At 30.2% G+C, this 16,668-nt stretch overlaps 2 protein-coding genes across 3 annotated transcripts; both read right to left on the bottom strand.

Moving 5' to 3' along the window:
- Positions 1 to 939: 939 nt before the first annotated feature.
- LOC108990462 lies at positions 940 to 1,863 on the bottom strand. Its single transcript, XM_035690339.1, has one exon. It carries the CDS (start codon positions 1,861 to 1,863, stop codon positions 940 to 942), a length of 924 nt encoding a protein of 307 aa, XP_035546232.1.
- Positions 1,864 to 2,566: 703 nt separating this feature from the next.
- LOC118343753 (UPF0481 protein At3g47200-like) lies at positions 2,567 to 4,612 on the bottom strand. Of its 2 annotated transcripts, none has more exons than XM_035690235.1 (2): positions 4,531 to 4,612; positions 2,567 to 4,271 (listed from the first exon to the last, which is right to left on the bottom strand). In XM_035690235.1, the coding sequence occupies exon 2, from the start codon at positions 4,252 to 4,254 to the stop codon at positions 2,641 to 2,643; it is 1,614 nt and encodes a 537-aa protein (XP_035546128.1). In that variant the 5' UTR covers positions 4,255 to 4,271; positions 4,531 to 4,612; the 3' UTR covers positions 2,567 to 2,640. The 2 variants fall into 2 exon arrangements, with proteins under 2 accessions (XP_035546128.1, XP_035546129.1); XM_035690236.1 differs by having other exon boundaries at positions 4,534 to 4,602.
- Between the last annotated feature and the right edge of the window lie 12,056 nt (positions 4,613 to 16,668).

Genomic DNA, 16,668 nt, shown 5'->3' with positions numbered 1-16,668 from the left:
AGGCTACTGCTGGATACTTTTATTGATGTAACAGTTTGTCATGTGAATAGACTAGGTAATGGGGCAGCTCATGGCCTAGCTAGACACGCTTGGATTGTAGATTCCATCGTAATGTGGTGGATTTCCAGACTTTATCTCTCAAGCCATTTGGCTTGATAGTCGTAATATCTTCTTTCGTCTTGAATGCAATTGTTGTTTAAAAAAAAAAAAAATACAGTGTTTGTATTATTTTCCTTCGCTTTAGCATATTCATGGGTTTGTGGGGGTAGTGTTTAGTTGACGACGAAATGTAAGAAATTGGAATTATCTATATCCAATTGAATCGTGACTTGGAAAAGTTTGAGTGGTGTATGGTGTGAAAAATAAAACGGGTTAATGTTTATAATTTTTCTAACTAGAATATGCTTCGTTGCTATTAATTCATTGAATTATGTGCTCTTAGTTATGACAAAAAACTTCTCGGCATAATTAATTAACAAGCGAAATCATATTATCATTTCATCCGAAAATTGGATTATACTCTCCAATTAAATTAAAATATTACAATTTATCAACAAGTAAATAATTAAAAATATAATATTTTTTATTTAAAATGGAGAGATCGACCTAGTTTGGCGTGGGTATATTGATGTTGGTCCAATACAGTGACCTCTATTACACAATGTAGGGGTTCTAAGCAATGTGAGATTCTTATATTGCTTTGATCATTTATAAAAGAATCATCCAACTACACTATAATTTACATAAAATATAAATAAAAATTCTATCTAATACATATTACTATATTTATATATAATATAAGTAATAAATATTTATAAATATATAAATATATATTTATATAATCAAATACAAAAGTACGAGACGGGATTGGACCTTTGCGGGGCACCAGGGTACTGCAAACGCACACTTTTTTTTTTGAAATTGTACCTCTGTATTCATTCATTGAACTATAAACTCATTACATGATTTTTCCTTACAAATAATACTCCTAATACAATTAGGAGTCTCTTCAATCCAAACTATATCTGTATGTAAAAATAAAGCTTCTTGAGCTAGCACATGAGCTGCCATATTTGTTTCCCTATAAACAAAATTAACACTCCAGTTCTCTATAGCTTTTAACAGCTTCTTGGCATCTTCAATTACACTCCCATAAGAGGAGTAGTCTTCATCCCCTTTGTTAACAGCATTCACTATAACTTGAGCATCACCCTCGAATAAAACTCTGTTGAAGTTGAGCTCTCTACACACTTCCATAGCTTTCCATAATGCAAGACATTCAGCTGTTGCAGAATCTGTCAAGTAATTTATCTGTTCTCTTGCAGCAACCAAAATCTCTCCTTCCTCATCTCTAATAACCACCCCGAGCCCCACCTTTCTATCTTTTTTTGACATTGCTGCATCCCAATTTGCTTTAACAAAGGACTCTCTTGGTCTGCTCCACAACACAGCCCCTCTTTCTACTCTTGGAATTGGAGTCTGTTTTGCATTATGTTGAACCAGTTGGAAAACTCTCAATTCATCTCTGGTTGCTTTAATGACTTGGCTTGGACTTTTGAAAACTCCCTCAAAGATGAACTCATTTCTTCTTAACCAAATGTTTCTCATAACCATAACAGTCTCCTCTAACACATCTTTGCTTACCTTCTCCACCAAACTGTCCCATAATTTTAATAAATCAATTTCATACGAGCTCCACTTCTGTATGACAATGTTTGATTCGGACCAAACATCTGCTGCTGCTGGACAGTACCATATTGCATGCATCACTGATTCATCATCATTTTTGCATATTGGGCAAGATGAACTATCTGTTATTTTCCTCAAAGACAGATTCACTCTAGTTGCTAGTAACTCCTTCATAGCTCTCTACATAAAAAATTTGACCTTCCCTGGAATATTCAATCCCCATATTTCCTGCCATCGAGTATCCCCTTCTCTGCCCTTTGAACTTTCACCCTTCAATGCTTCTTTCTTGTTCATTTCCATCTGATATGCACTGCTAACAGAAAATTGTCCCTTCTTGGTACCTCCCCAAATCATTTTATCTTCAGAGTTTAGTCTACTGATAGGGATGCTACAAATCTGTTCAACTTCTTCTTGAGTAAAAATTCTTTCAATCAATTGCTTATTCCATTTTCCTTCATAGATCGGCTCACTGACTTTTGCTTCCTCATCTAGCAAACGCACACTTCATTTTGCAGTTGGGCTGCACAAACTACAAATTATCTTGAAAAACAAAGCATCAGTTTTTTGAGTTTTAACTTGCTCCTGGATGTAAATAAACTTAATTATAAGAGCGGAAAAACAAAAAGTAAATTTGTAAGTTTGAAAAAAATATATATATTCTCGAGCGTGGAGCACATGATTAGTAAAGTATTTGTATGATATAATTTAATTTAAAAAATAAATTTTAAAATTTAAATTTAATAAATTAAATTTTATAATATGATGTGAATGATATTCTCTACTCATAAACTTGAATACAATAAAATATCGTTAGAAAATTTCAATCTAGTACTTTTTCGCATGAGGAAGATAAATTGGCTACATGCGATCCACTGCGCGCATCTAATAGCTAGCTAGCTAGCATTTTATATAGCACTCCAACAAACACTACCCACATGAGATGCTTCAAATCTAGTACTTCCTAGCACTCAATCTAAGGAGCCTGTTGAAATTCCACAAAGTGAGACCCAGGACAATAATCCCAACAACAGAAGCAGTGCCTTTAAAGAAGTCTGGGAAATACACGCTAGTCAAGGTTCCCACCAGACGATTCCAATTGCTCTCGCAGTACCTATTAAGCTGTCCACAGAGCTTGACGTAAAGGGATCCACTTTCTTCAATCTCCAGGGCGAGGTTGTTAACCAGTTTCGTCACTGCAGCGCTGGAACCTAACTCGTTAACAATGATCTTCTTGTCAACAAGCAACCTTACATCTGCTTTAGTTGTGATAAGATCATCCATCAGCACAATGTAATCGCAAATGTCAGTTTTATCTGGATAATGGCACTGCTCCAAGGCCATCAGGTTTCGGAAAAGACCGTCGGTTTTGTCGTCCAACAGAAGGGGTGGGACTTCCAAGAAACGTTGCATATGGACCAAGCAAGTGCTTTTCAGGCATGGTAGGCAAGACAAGAACCATGAGAGATTGAAGATCGGGAAGCTTTCTAAGCATCCATTCGGCCGGAATTTTATATCAAGTAAAGATGTTGCTGAATCTGGCGTAGTGAATTTCAAACCTGCCTCGTCAAGCTTTGTTGCTGTAAAATGTAGGTGTTTTTGGTTTCCTTTGGGCCCTTCTTTTTGGTTTTCTGCACTGGAATCCGGTGAGCTCTGGTTTGGGCCTAGTGGAAGGAAAAAATATCTCACCAAATCTGTGAAGTGCTTTACTTCAATGAAATTTGGTGAGCGTCGGTTCACCAAACCATTAAAACACTTCTTGGACTCTTGCTTCCAACCATGATAGAGATCACCAAAAAACCCACAAGAGAGCTCAAGAAGAGTCTTTTCTTCTGTATTGGGTTTCACATATTGTTGGTATAACTCCTTAAGAACAAAGAAAGGGAGCTGATTCTCAAGTAGAAGCAGGTCATGCCGTATGCCGCGTTCCATGCACGGCCGGCTTAATATATAATCTATTTGATAATGAGCCTTTGAGTTTCCAGAATCTTTTTCTTGAGCCTTTGAGTTTTCAGAATATTCTTCACGAGGCTTTGAGCTTCCAGAATATTCTTTTTCAGATTTCCTGCAGAAGAGCTCAAGTATAAAGATAGCATCCAGTAGAATCATGTTTAGAAACCCTTCACTGCTGAGTAGAAAGGTCTCTGAATAGCAGCTGCGGATTTCCATTTCTTTGGGCCTGATGATGCATTTAAGATCCTCGATGCTCTTCCCAGTACGATTACAGAAATTCTTGAAAATTAGGAATTTTTGTATATCCATGTCCTTCAACTCTTCACGGCGGTGATGAAAAGGGCCGATAGAAACCAGCCGAGGGGTGTAGGCCTTATTATTGACCTCGCGAAGTCTCTTGGGAACCCTGTAGATACAGTACTTATCAGGACAACGAGAAGCCTCCAGTTCCAGTGGAATGTCAATGATCAGCTCTTTGCATTCAAGTCTTCTTTTTTTTTTACTGGAATGATTGGCAATGTCAATGACCAGACCTTTGCATTCATGTAGCTTTTTTTTTTCAATGGAATCACGATCGGTTGGGTTTATTGCAGGGTAGATGAATGTCTGTTCCATTCCTCAAGTTCCTTTTCCTAGTGACAATAAAGAAGATCATATAAGATATCTTATATATATATATATATATTATATATGAGATTTGTTTCAAAACGAACATATAATCGGATGATCTGAGTTTGACAACTTAGAGCATGCATGCTTATGGGTCAAGAGTACTGAGAAATTAATTTGATAACTCGGATACAAACAGAGTACTGAGAAAATGGAAGATTAATAAAAGGAATTTACAACTTTTGGCTGCAAGAAATAATATGCTTGAAAGTAAGTACGTACTACCGGAAGTCTTGCAGCTCCAACGTTCGACCAACGTACCGGCCTATCTTTTATTTCCAGCTTTTGCTGATTATGTATACTCCGTAAGTCCGAAGTTCTTCCCTTACATATATATATATATAACGATCCGATCGGATTCTTCAGTATGGGTCCATTAATAATGCATACGCACATGTTTTGGTCGGCCATTAATGTGTCAGTGTGATCAATAATGTATTGAATATGACGCGACGAGTGTGCATGTGTACTGAGTAATATAGGAGTGAGTAATTACAGTATTGCAAACATGAAAAATTTTTCAGTATTGCTCTGAAAAATGTGCATCAGGTTGAGATGAACGAGTCTTCAAACAAGAAGTTCTCAAGCCTTTCTACGAGATTACAGTAAAACATCAAGATGGTAAGTTTTTTTTATGATTTTTTTGCTTTGAAATATTTTTAGTGAACTTTCTGCTTTGAAATAATTATATGGTTTATTATTATGTTATCAGCTGCAAATTTTAGAATTAATAATGAAGACAAATTATTTATTTGATGTAAATCGGTTTAACAAAAAACAAGAGCCTCCTAATTGAATGCATGTATTTTGAAACGTAGACTTTTTTTTTTTTTTTTATTAAGAGTCGAAGGTCACATGTCCAATTGTGACCTGTCCCAATTTTATTAATACCCTCACTTTTGGCGGAGGAATACCGTGGTTACATCCAGGAGTCTGGAGTTACAAATATAGAACTAAGACCAAAACCAGACCTCAAAAATCCAATTTAATTTAACAACGGTACAAAAAAAACTAAAGGATACAAAACCGAGACCCAAAGTATTAACTTGCAATAAAAACATACCTAGATCGATGTCCCCCCTAGCCAACTCTGCGAACTTTTTGAATATAGGGAAGACCCCCTCTATCAAGTCTAATGTTACCTCTAATGGGAGCAGGCAACTCAGATAACGTAGCCCAAGAACCAGTTAAACCTTTCGCACCCATTTTAGCCAAACCATCAGCAACCAAATTACTTTCTCTGTAACAATGAACTAAATAAACTTGAAGTTCAGCTAGCCTTCGTTGTACTTCTTCCCAATAATCCTCCATATACCATAGACCATATCTCTGAGCCCTCAACCAGTTAAGCACTAACAAGGAATCCAATTCAATTTCCACACATAAAAAACCCAACTGATCAATGTGCTGAAACTCATGGAGTAAACCCATCAATTCAGCAAAGTTATTAGAATTATAACCAATCGTAGCGGCAAACCCACAAATCAAATCCCCTTTATAATCCCTAATAATCCCCTTTATTAGAATTAATTAACATTCATTCTTTATTTACTTTTGAATTAATTCATATTTATAGGGAAGGGAATAGCTTCCCTAATATTGCTTTAGTAAATTTAGTAGTTTCTGGTATAAATGCTTCCTTTTATTTAGTTTTTCACTTGTTAAAACACTTATATAGTCAATGAGTAATGTTACGTACAGTCTTTAAATGGGGACTGTATTGCAAGCCTAGTTAATTTTATTTTAAAATTTTTTTAAAATTACAATGATATCCTTATCAAAATGGTATTTTTTTTTCATTTAATGAAAAGTTTGTACATGCAGTCCCATTTGAGCACATACAGTCCCCATCTAATAATCGTAATTAGAAGAGAAAAAGAGATAAAGCAATATTCATTGGGGACGGTCAAACTTCACCAGCTCTCTCTCTGTCCATAAATAATGAAGAGAAATTCTATTTGCAATCTTTATTTTGAAACTGCATATGCAAGTCTTAAATAAAAAAATATATATATTATTTTGATAAAGATATTATCATAATTTAAAAAATATTTAAAGATCAAATTAATTAAAATTGTAATGCAGTTTTCGTTTAAAGACTATAGGTAACATTGCTCTTAAATTTGTGCACAACATTCCTGTAAAATATATGTGGATGGATTTCTTTTTGTTTAGGGTCTCTCTTGGATCACGCCGTCACGGTGGATGGTGACTGGTAAGTTCAAATCACTGTTTTAGATTTCATACCGTACTGGTCGGTACGATCGATATTTTTCGTACTGATCGTTTGGCCGGTACAGGAACCATACCTGTTTCGTATCGGCCGTACCGGCTTCAATTTCGGTCTGTACCGAACTATATTTCGAAATGTTTTTTTTTTTCCAAACTACAAGCTTATTTTTAACTCCCAATTTAAACTAGATTATTTATAATTTATATATACATATATATGTATTTATATATAATTTATTTATATATAGACAATTATTTTATAATATAATTTATATATATTTATATATATAATTTATTTATATATCAACTAATCCTAAACGTTATTTCGAAATGTTATCACAAAACGATATCGATATTAAAATATTTCGTTTTAATACCGTAATTTAAATGACGTCGGATACTATACTTAAAATATTGAATCAAATACAACTGTCATCATTTTCCACAGTTGAAAAAATAAATATCATATTTAATACGGAGGTTCACACAATTATTATTGGAGGGCTCAATGTATGGATCATGAATGACGTTTTCAGGGTGATGTCATTCTAAAGACGTCCTCTTCGCGTATTAAATTATCGAGAAAATATAAATCGCACTTTACTGTACATAACAGCCGTTGTACACTAAGTGTATTGGGTGAAAAAAAAAAAAAAAAAAACCACAGCACGGATGTGCTGCGGCTATGGGCTGATGCCCAGAATAACTCTAAATTATCATCTAATCATAATTTACTATTACTTTTCGAATATAATTTAAATATAAAAGTTTTAAATTAATTATTATAATTGTTTTAAATTAATCATTATAATTTTTTTAAATTTTCTAATCAAATTAAAAAATAATTCTAACTTTTTCAAATTTCTAAACAAAATAATATTGTAAAACTATATTATTACAATATTTTAATTTTATAATATTTTTTATTCAACTTTATCTCTTTCTTTTTTTAAAATTCAAAAAATATTCAACTCAAACTATCTTATTACTATTCACAAATTCTCATCTCACGTTCCAAACAAACCGTGAGTACGAGTACTTAATGACTAGTCGTCCATTGATAGTGAAATAAGCGCAAGTCCATTCAGGTGAGGTTTAGATGATGAGTTGAAATGAGATGAATAGAAATGAAAATTAAAAATTGAATAAAATATTATTAGAATATTATTTTTTTAATATTATTATTGTTTTTAATTTTTTAAAAATTAAATTATTTATTATATTTTATGTAAGAATTTTAAAAAATTGTAATGATATTTGTATCCAAACCTAATCAGTGGCCAGCTGTGTATATATCTAGCAATAAATATGTAATTTTTATTTTATTTTATGAGTTTTTTCCTATAATTTTTTAAATCACTTTAAATATTTTTTAAAATAATTACAAACTCATTTAAAAGTACTTTATTAATTATTAAGAAAAAAAAATACGATGGATAGACTTTCTCAGTTGCTATCTTCGGTGGAATAAGCACTTGCCAATTATAAATAGAAAAATAATTTGTAAAATCTCAAATAACTTTTATATAAGTATTTAATAAAATATTATTTTTTAAACATTTTTACTTTTATTTTTAACATTTAATTTCAAAGATAGTATTTTAGTTGTAATATGTGCAATTATCTAAATTAACAATCATTTGTTAAAAGGAGATACTACAATTACAAGTAATTCTCTTACCTGAAGTAAAGTGGTAGTTTTTTAAAAAATTTATAATTATTTTATAACTCCATATATTTTAATAAGATATATCATATTTATTTTATACTAAAAGTTAATTTATAATCTAATATACTAGGTCAAACTAATTTATAACATAATATTTTATAATTTCTTTTCATGTATCAAGTATTTCCCTTTTAATATAATTGACCATTTTTTCAATCAAATAATTTAAATCTACTCAATTAAGTATTATATAGTCTATCATATTTTTATTTTTATTTTTATTTCTTATTTTATTATTATTATTTTTTTGTAGGAGAGTGATGAGTGAGGATTTGCTAATTATATTAATCCACATAAGTTTGAAGCATTAAAAAAAATATAAATATGTGCCAAAGAGTTTTGCTACTCATCATCCCTATACATCACACATTACACACCACACATTTTTATTTATTATATTTTTAATTTTTTTCTAATGTTTTCTTATTTTATTTTTGTTATACTAATTGAATTTTTTATTCATCATTCATATATCACACATTTGATAAGAGAAATAATAATAATAATAATAATAAGTATAATTCATAGTGCATAGAAATGATGAATATAATTTTTCATGTTTCAAAAAATAGATAATTAGGTTGTGTTTGGATGTTGAAGTGAGTTAAGTTGAGTTGAGTTAAGATGATAAAATATTATTAGAATATTATTTTTTAATATTATTATTATTTTGAGATTTGAAAAAGTTGTAATGATTGTAGGAGGAATCACCTGTATGGTTTGAGCCCCCAAAAATTTTGGAAATTAAAAAAAAGATAAATCCTCTTAGGTCTATAAAATCATTTTTACCACCACCCAATTTTTTTATGGTCTCGTTTGATTATATTAAAAAAAATAAAAAAATAAAATAAAAAAAATTATATTTAAGAAAAATTTAAAAAAAATTTACTTTTTCACGTATCAATTATTAATATGTTTAAAAGTTATAAACTTTGAAATTCAAAATTTAAATTTTAAAAATATATTAATAAAATAAATTTTATACTAAAATTGTAAGTAGATATAATATTATTCATTCAACCACACATGTTTTATGTCGTAAAAGGCGGGACATTGGACTCGGAATTCGAGATGGAATTTTCAATATTGAAGTCGGTCGAAATTTTAATATCAAGTCCGATTGGAATCGGAGCCCTTTTGTAGTTTTGTTTTTACCAACAGCGACATCCGGCTCTAACATCATTTTCTGTATGAAATAAGATATATATTAAATATACAATTATTTCATAATATGATCATATATTATATCATTATATTGGAAATCTATAACTTTTATTTAATACTAGTATAAGTGTTAATAATTTTATCATAATATATTATGATATTATATAGGAGTGTGCATACGGACTAATAATCTAGAACTCAAAAACTCGGATAAATCCAGATGGGTAAGATGATACTATAATGCACCTATATATATTCATTAGTTTGTAATCATCTCCAAACTATCAATTTGACAATCACACAGCCAAACTACAAAATGATTTGTACCTTGTTCAGTTTCCATTTTCAAAGACAAATAACTATAGAAGTTCTATAATAAAATATAAAATAAAATAATTTTATTTAGAGAAAAAAAAAAATAACAACAAAATGACCGCCCAAGAGTGTTGCTCAACCTAGTGTTGCTTGCACGCACAACCCAAGCAACAAATGAGTGCTGACGCCTAGCTGGCGCAACAATATCGTGGTGACTTAATGGCTAATTTTCTTCAAGATGGTAGTTTTGTTAAGTTCACATTCACAAATATGTATAGGATTATCTGATTAGGCCAAACTCCACCAAGAACAATCTAGCAGTGAAGATTATAATTGAGATAAAAAAAGGAAAGGAATCCCAATTTCTATTTTAGAGAACCATAATTAGGGCTGCAAACGGTCCGATCCGGTTCGGTCTGGCGATGGACCGAAAGTTTTCGGTCCATCATTTTTCCAGACCGGACCGGACCAAACACCCAAAGGGACCGGACCAGACCGATAGCTATCGGTCCGGTCCGGCCTTTTTTTTTTATTTAATTTTTTATATAATTAATAATAAAATTTATTTAAAATACTAAATTAAATTAAGTGACTTATTAATGTGGATTATGTAATAAAATCAATAAAAAAATATTTTATATGGTCAATGATAATAAATTATATGAAAATTATATTATTAATTTATATAATTACTATATAATTAACTAATTGATATTATATATTTATTAATTCATAAAATATTAACAAGTGTTAATAACATATTTAAAATTTTATATTGTTAATAGTGATAGATTAGATGAAGATATATATAAAATATTGTTAATTTATAAAATATTAACAAGTATTAATAATATATTTAAAAATTTATATTGTTAATTGTATAATTATTATATATATAAAATATTTCTTTTTTTAATTTTTCATTCGGTCCGGTCCGGTCCGAAAAAACCGTGGACCGTGGATCGGACCGAATGTTTTCGGTCCTCTAAAATATGGACCGGACCGGACTGGTCTAAGTCTTGATCCGGTCCGGTCCGGACAAAAACGGTTGGTCCGGTCGGTCCAACCGGACCGTTTATCACCCCTAACCATAATGCACTAGCTAGCTTCAATTATGAAACAATTTCAACTGTTTTCCATGTCATGACACTATAGTTACTATAAGTATTGCTGATAAATACCGTTCTCTCAGAAGCATGGAGCTGTCTCTATTAAAATAGTTTCTTCAACAATTAATTGCTTGTAAAAAATAGTTAAGACTAGGAAGAATGTGCAGTTCAATGAGTTTGCTAAAGAGGAAACAAGAAATAGAGTAATTACAGGGACTGCAAGCATGAAAAATGTCCATACCGATGATTACAAAATTTAAATACATTAAATCAAAATCAAAATTAAATAAATAATTTAAAAAAGATTATTTTATTTAAAAATTATAAAAAGATTGTAACTCTATATTTTGTTTTCTTTAATTTTATAACTGGAGAATTCATGATAATTTTACGGCCGGAGACAAGTCGGACTCCCTTTGAAAAGACACAAGTCTATGGACGATTCGCTGATGCCAACTAGGATCAGACATGGAAATTAAATCCACTCTTTCTCATGGTCCAGACATGGATCGGAGCAATTTAATGCATCGTAGGATGAGTCTATATCAGTTTACATATAAGTGTCTATCTAAACATGCATGCCGTTAATCTTTGACAAATGCATACCTGGTTATGTTGTTTCATTGACCTTTGCTTAATTTACAGGTAAGGTTTATAATTTTATCAGCTCCCAAACAAAGAATAATGGATCATATATTTACAATTGCATTAAACATTTATGTGGTAGTACTGTCACTTCGTAAAAGCATTGAATTTTTTTTTTTTTACTTGGATTTAAATTTAATATAAAATAGAGTTCTAAAAATAATTGAAAAAAAATAAAATAAATTGTATATACATCGTCACATCTCGACAAAATAATTGAATGGAAAATGCTAAATAATACATATTATAATTTGATGATCTCACCCTTATCCTCGTGATGCGGTGTTATCCATCCACCTTGTCATTTTCGTGTGCATATGACACGAAGACGTACAGCTCTGTATTTTAACTCACCACACACCATGATGGCTTTGATTCCAGAGACCATAAACAAAAGTCAATGCACATTTATCTTATTTAATATATACTGAGGTTCACTCTGCCAGATCAAGTTTTTTTTTTTTTTCAAATTTTGATCTAAATTTAGGAAGTTAATAAAAAAGAGATAGATAAATAAAATAAATCTTATAGTTTATTACTATCAACAAAAATATTTTGAGTATAATTAAATGAGTAATCAATAATACAAAGAGCTATTTTTTTTATTTATTTATCTCTCTCATAAGAGGTTTTCAAATTCGAATAATCACTTAAACAAATTATTTTTTATACTATTTCATGATAAGTAATACTAGATATAATCTTAAAGTGTGTAAATTTAATGCATTCCATTTGAAATAGAATGAAGTCCATAATTATAATTTTTTAATATGAATCTCATATTTATTTATTTTTTTAAAAGGATATACAAGATTTATACACTTTAAATTGTAAATATCAATTTTAATATTTAATGTTGTGTAGTTTCTCTTTCATTTTCAAATTAAAACAAAAAAAGTTAGTTCAAAAAGTTACGTGCATGCGAGGATCTTGATAGTTTGTTTTTCTGCCAAGTGGATCTTGATAGCTATTATTACGTATTTGACTAATTACCTAATCCTAATCTACTCTAAATTATCAACATATACTACAGGTAATATTTAATGTAGAAGATATTTAAGTGAAAATTAATTCACATAATTATATGATATTCATAAATATAATTTTGGAGTCTACTGCGAGTCTTTTTCTCTTTGATAAACGCCTCTTATCGATTCTCTTTGCACATCAGGTATTTGCAACATTTCGTTTTTTTGAAATAATAATAATAATAATAATATATTCACATGCCTTTTTCTTTGGATTCACACGGATTCTCTTACACGAACAGTATTTATAATTCATGTTTCAATTTATTCGAGAATGAAACTAATGAGAAATTAATCAGCATCTTGACACTGATTTTCTCATTGGGTTGGGTTTTTTTTTTTTTTCACACACATAAAGACTGAAGAACATGGCATGATGCTCATAAGGCAGGTTTTTGTGGATTAACATTATTTATAAGATTAGATAGTATACTCCACACAATTTGGTTGTCGGGGGGCTCAATGTATTGATCATGAATGATGTTTTTAGGGTGATGTCATTCTAATGACGTCCTCTACTCAAATCAAATGAGACCGTGAAAAAGATTGGAAGCCCTAGCCATCTCTCCTTTTCCCCGGCCCCCTCTCTTTCGTAAAAAAAAGTTTATGGCTCCATATCTTATTTTTATGGGAAGACCTCATTCTCCTTCTCTTTCATTCTTTCCTCCATCAATTCATCTTGTCTATTAAAATAATTTTTTTTTTTACTTCATTAAAAGTTAAAAAATACAAATCTACAACTTTCTAACAACTCTCTAGAGACATGCGCGGCACAAACAGACTCTCAAGTCGCAAATCTTTTGAAAGAAAGTGGCAATTTTGCGAGTGGTCCTCACGTGCCACACCTTCAGACTGCTCTTCTCGTCACACGCACTAAATCACCGGAGTCGCCACCACCAGATCTTTCAGATTAGACCTTTGTGACTAAAAGAGACAAGCGTGTTGCCTTCACACGCTGTCATAGATTCCGAAATCTACCGGAAGTCTAAACTGTAATTCGTCATTTTTCGTATATATCTTACTAATATTATTTTTAGTTTCCTTATTGTTAATTAAAACAAAATAAAAAATTTGTCTCTCGGACTTTTTTCTATAGAGGTTGAATCTTCTCCTTCTATTAAGCTTTTTATAAAGGGTCAGGTTGAGTTGTTTCTTAGATGTTTGTCAGTAAAGAGTATCAGCAGTAGTAAAGACCCAACCAGTCATAAAAAAAAAAATTTACTGATAGAGCTCTAAATGTATTATTTTGATTTATGATATTATGTTTGATATGAGGACATCCCATAATGTATTCACTCGTGAATGTAATAATTTTTTGATGAATGAATTATGACAATTTTCTTAAAAAAAAATTAAATAAGACTGTTTACGACCTCATTGTCTAAGGGTAATTGTCCATTATTGATTGTGAAACAAGCTAAGACCGGACCTCGTTCAATCATTCACTCAGCCTGTGTGCAACTCTAGCAATAAAAATTATAAATATCACTGCCACACATATTTTATACAATTATTTAATAAATTACTACTTTTTTAAACATGTTTATTTTATCTTTAATTTGATGCGTTCAAATTCAGAAAGTATTATATATTTTACTGTAAAATTTTAAAATAATTATAAAATAATTATATCCATCTCCTTTTAACATATTATTCATGTTCGACGTACATACAATAAATACACAGACTTTGCAAAATTATATAATAAAATATTAGTTTTTTTTAAGTGTCATTTGCATTATCAACAGATTTTGAAAAATTATATAGTAAAATATTACTTTTTTTAAATATCATTTGCATTATTAATTATTTATTTAATAAGCACAAATATTTAATAGAAATCACGTACTCGCCAACGAACGATCCCCGTACTCAACGAACGATCGATCGTGAAGTGAAGGGGTAGGTTTATAAAATATATAATTATTTTATAAATTCAAATTTTTAATAAAATATATCATAGTTATTTTATATTAAAAAAAATTTTACGATCTAACGCATCAGTAATCTGTTATATATAATTAGCTTTTTCATGTATCAGGTATTTCCTTTTGAGTATAATTGAGTGTTCTTTTAGGTCTCCCCACGTTATGACTTTATGGTTCCCCACGATTGAGACATCCGGCTCCAACATTATTTTTTGTAAGAAATAAAATATATGTCAAATTTTCAATTATTTCATGATACGATCATATATATAAATATATATATACACACATATATGATCATAATAATTCTACAATCTTATTTAATTGGCTACCGTACTCTTCTTTAAAAAAGAAATCATATATATATATATATATATCATATACTTGTATTGGAAATCTTTAACTTATATTTAATACTAGTATAAGTTGTGTTAATTATATCTATTTTGGACATGTTTCACCGTTATCACCGAACGGTCACCTGCAATCAAAAAATATGGTGGCTTGGGGGTTCAAGGGGGGTTCGAGAGAATGCCTCCGATACCTAAGTCAGTAGTTGTAAATCACTCTTAATATCAAAGAAATCATATCCCTTCTACGTACCTGGATTTTCCTCTTATATAAAACTTTTGAACTATTTCGTTGCTTAAATGATAATATATATATATATATCTATTTTAAACTTGAAAATGAGGGTTCATACTTTAATAGATCATCATTGTAACTGTTTTAATCTTTTTATTGCTGCTGGGTGGTTACCTAATCAGTTTTGACAGGGAACTGGCCCCTCTCGATATTGATGGGCCTATTCAATATTGGGGCTAGAACTAGGAATAAGCAAAGGCCCATGTCCATTCTGTGCTAACCAGGCGGGATGCCCTCTCCAATATCGTAATATATTATGGTATGACGCATTACTTCTAACGACGTTGTATGCACTGAATCTGGCAACCCTTGTGGTGGCCCCATTTCGTCGTGTATTTAGATCCGTTAGGAAGTAATCAATTAAACTAAGTCTCGTTTATTTTTACAATTCTTTTTAATTTATCTGATTTTATTTAATTATTATAATATTTTTAAATTTTCACATAAAATAAAATAAATAATTCAATTTTTTTATATCCCAAGATAAAAATAAGATTAAAAAAATATATTCTCGTAATATTTTATTCAATTTTTAACTTTAATCTTAACTTATTTCATCTATAAAAACAAACGAGTTGAGAAAAATAAATGTAGCAAGTGGCTGAATGCATGCATGGGTGTGAAATGAGATTATTTTATTGGCTTTGGCTATTAATTTATTTATTTTTCTACAATATTCCTTTAATTTTTGGCAATTCTTGGTCCAACGTCAATGGTTTTGTAGCTGTCAAAAACTCAAATCATTACATATTATATATATATATATATATAATATAACCAAATATTAAATAATATAAGGAGATATTTGGATTCAGAGATGGGTTGAGATGGATTGTGAATAGTAGAATAAAAGTTAAATTATTTATTATATTTTGTGTGAGAATTTGAAAAAGTTATTTTGAGATTTGAAAAAGTTGAATTGTTTATTATATTTTGTGTGAGAATTTAATAAAATTGTAATAATAAGATGAGATGGGCCGGGTTGAGATGGGTTTTGAATGCAAGTTGCTTATAAACTACTGTACTTCAGTTGTTGTGAGATTGCTACCGGACATAAGAATTTAATTTAACTCTATATATTAATCCATTGAATATTAATATGATCTTTGATTATAATAAAGAACTTCTTAATCATGGATAGTACGTATATATTATTTAATATAAAATATAGAGTAGTTCAATCCTTTCACGTTAAGTTAAATTGTAAATAATTAAAATATTTGCTGGTGGCAAACTATAAATTTCAATTATTAATCTTGACTTTTGTTTATGAAATTACCGCTTGTATAGAATGATGGTTCGAATTTATGATCTCTGCTGTAAAATTATTACTATTTGTAAAAGGTATATATAACAAATTCTTCCCGTAAATAACTTTATAATTATTTGGAAAATATCAAATTGGACTCCTAAGAACATTAGTACATTCAATGCCAGAACTGCTGGCATTATTTGCTGGTAATTAATAACACTGCACAAAACTTTATTTGCTGCAATACATGAGACTCTCCGGTACAAATGCTAAAACAATGCTATAAACTCTCAAAATGAAAATGCTATAAAAT

The sequence above is a fragment of the Juglans regia genome, chromosome 5, assembly GCF_001411555.2.
Source record: "Juglans regia cultivar Chandler chromosome 5, Walnut 2.0, whole genome shotgun sequence".
In the NCBI taxonomy this organism is placed as follows: Eukaryota; Viridiplantae; Streptophyta; class Magnoliopsida; order Fagales; family Juglandaceae; genus Juglans; species Juglans regia.
This window is presented reverse-complemented; position numbering and strand designations above follow the sequence as displayed.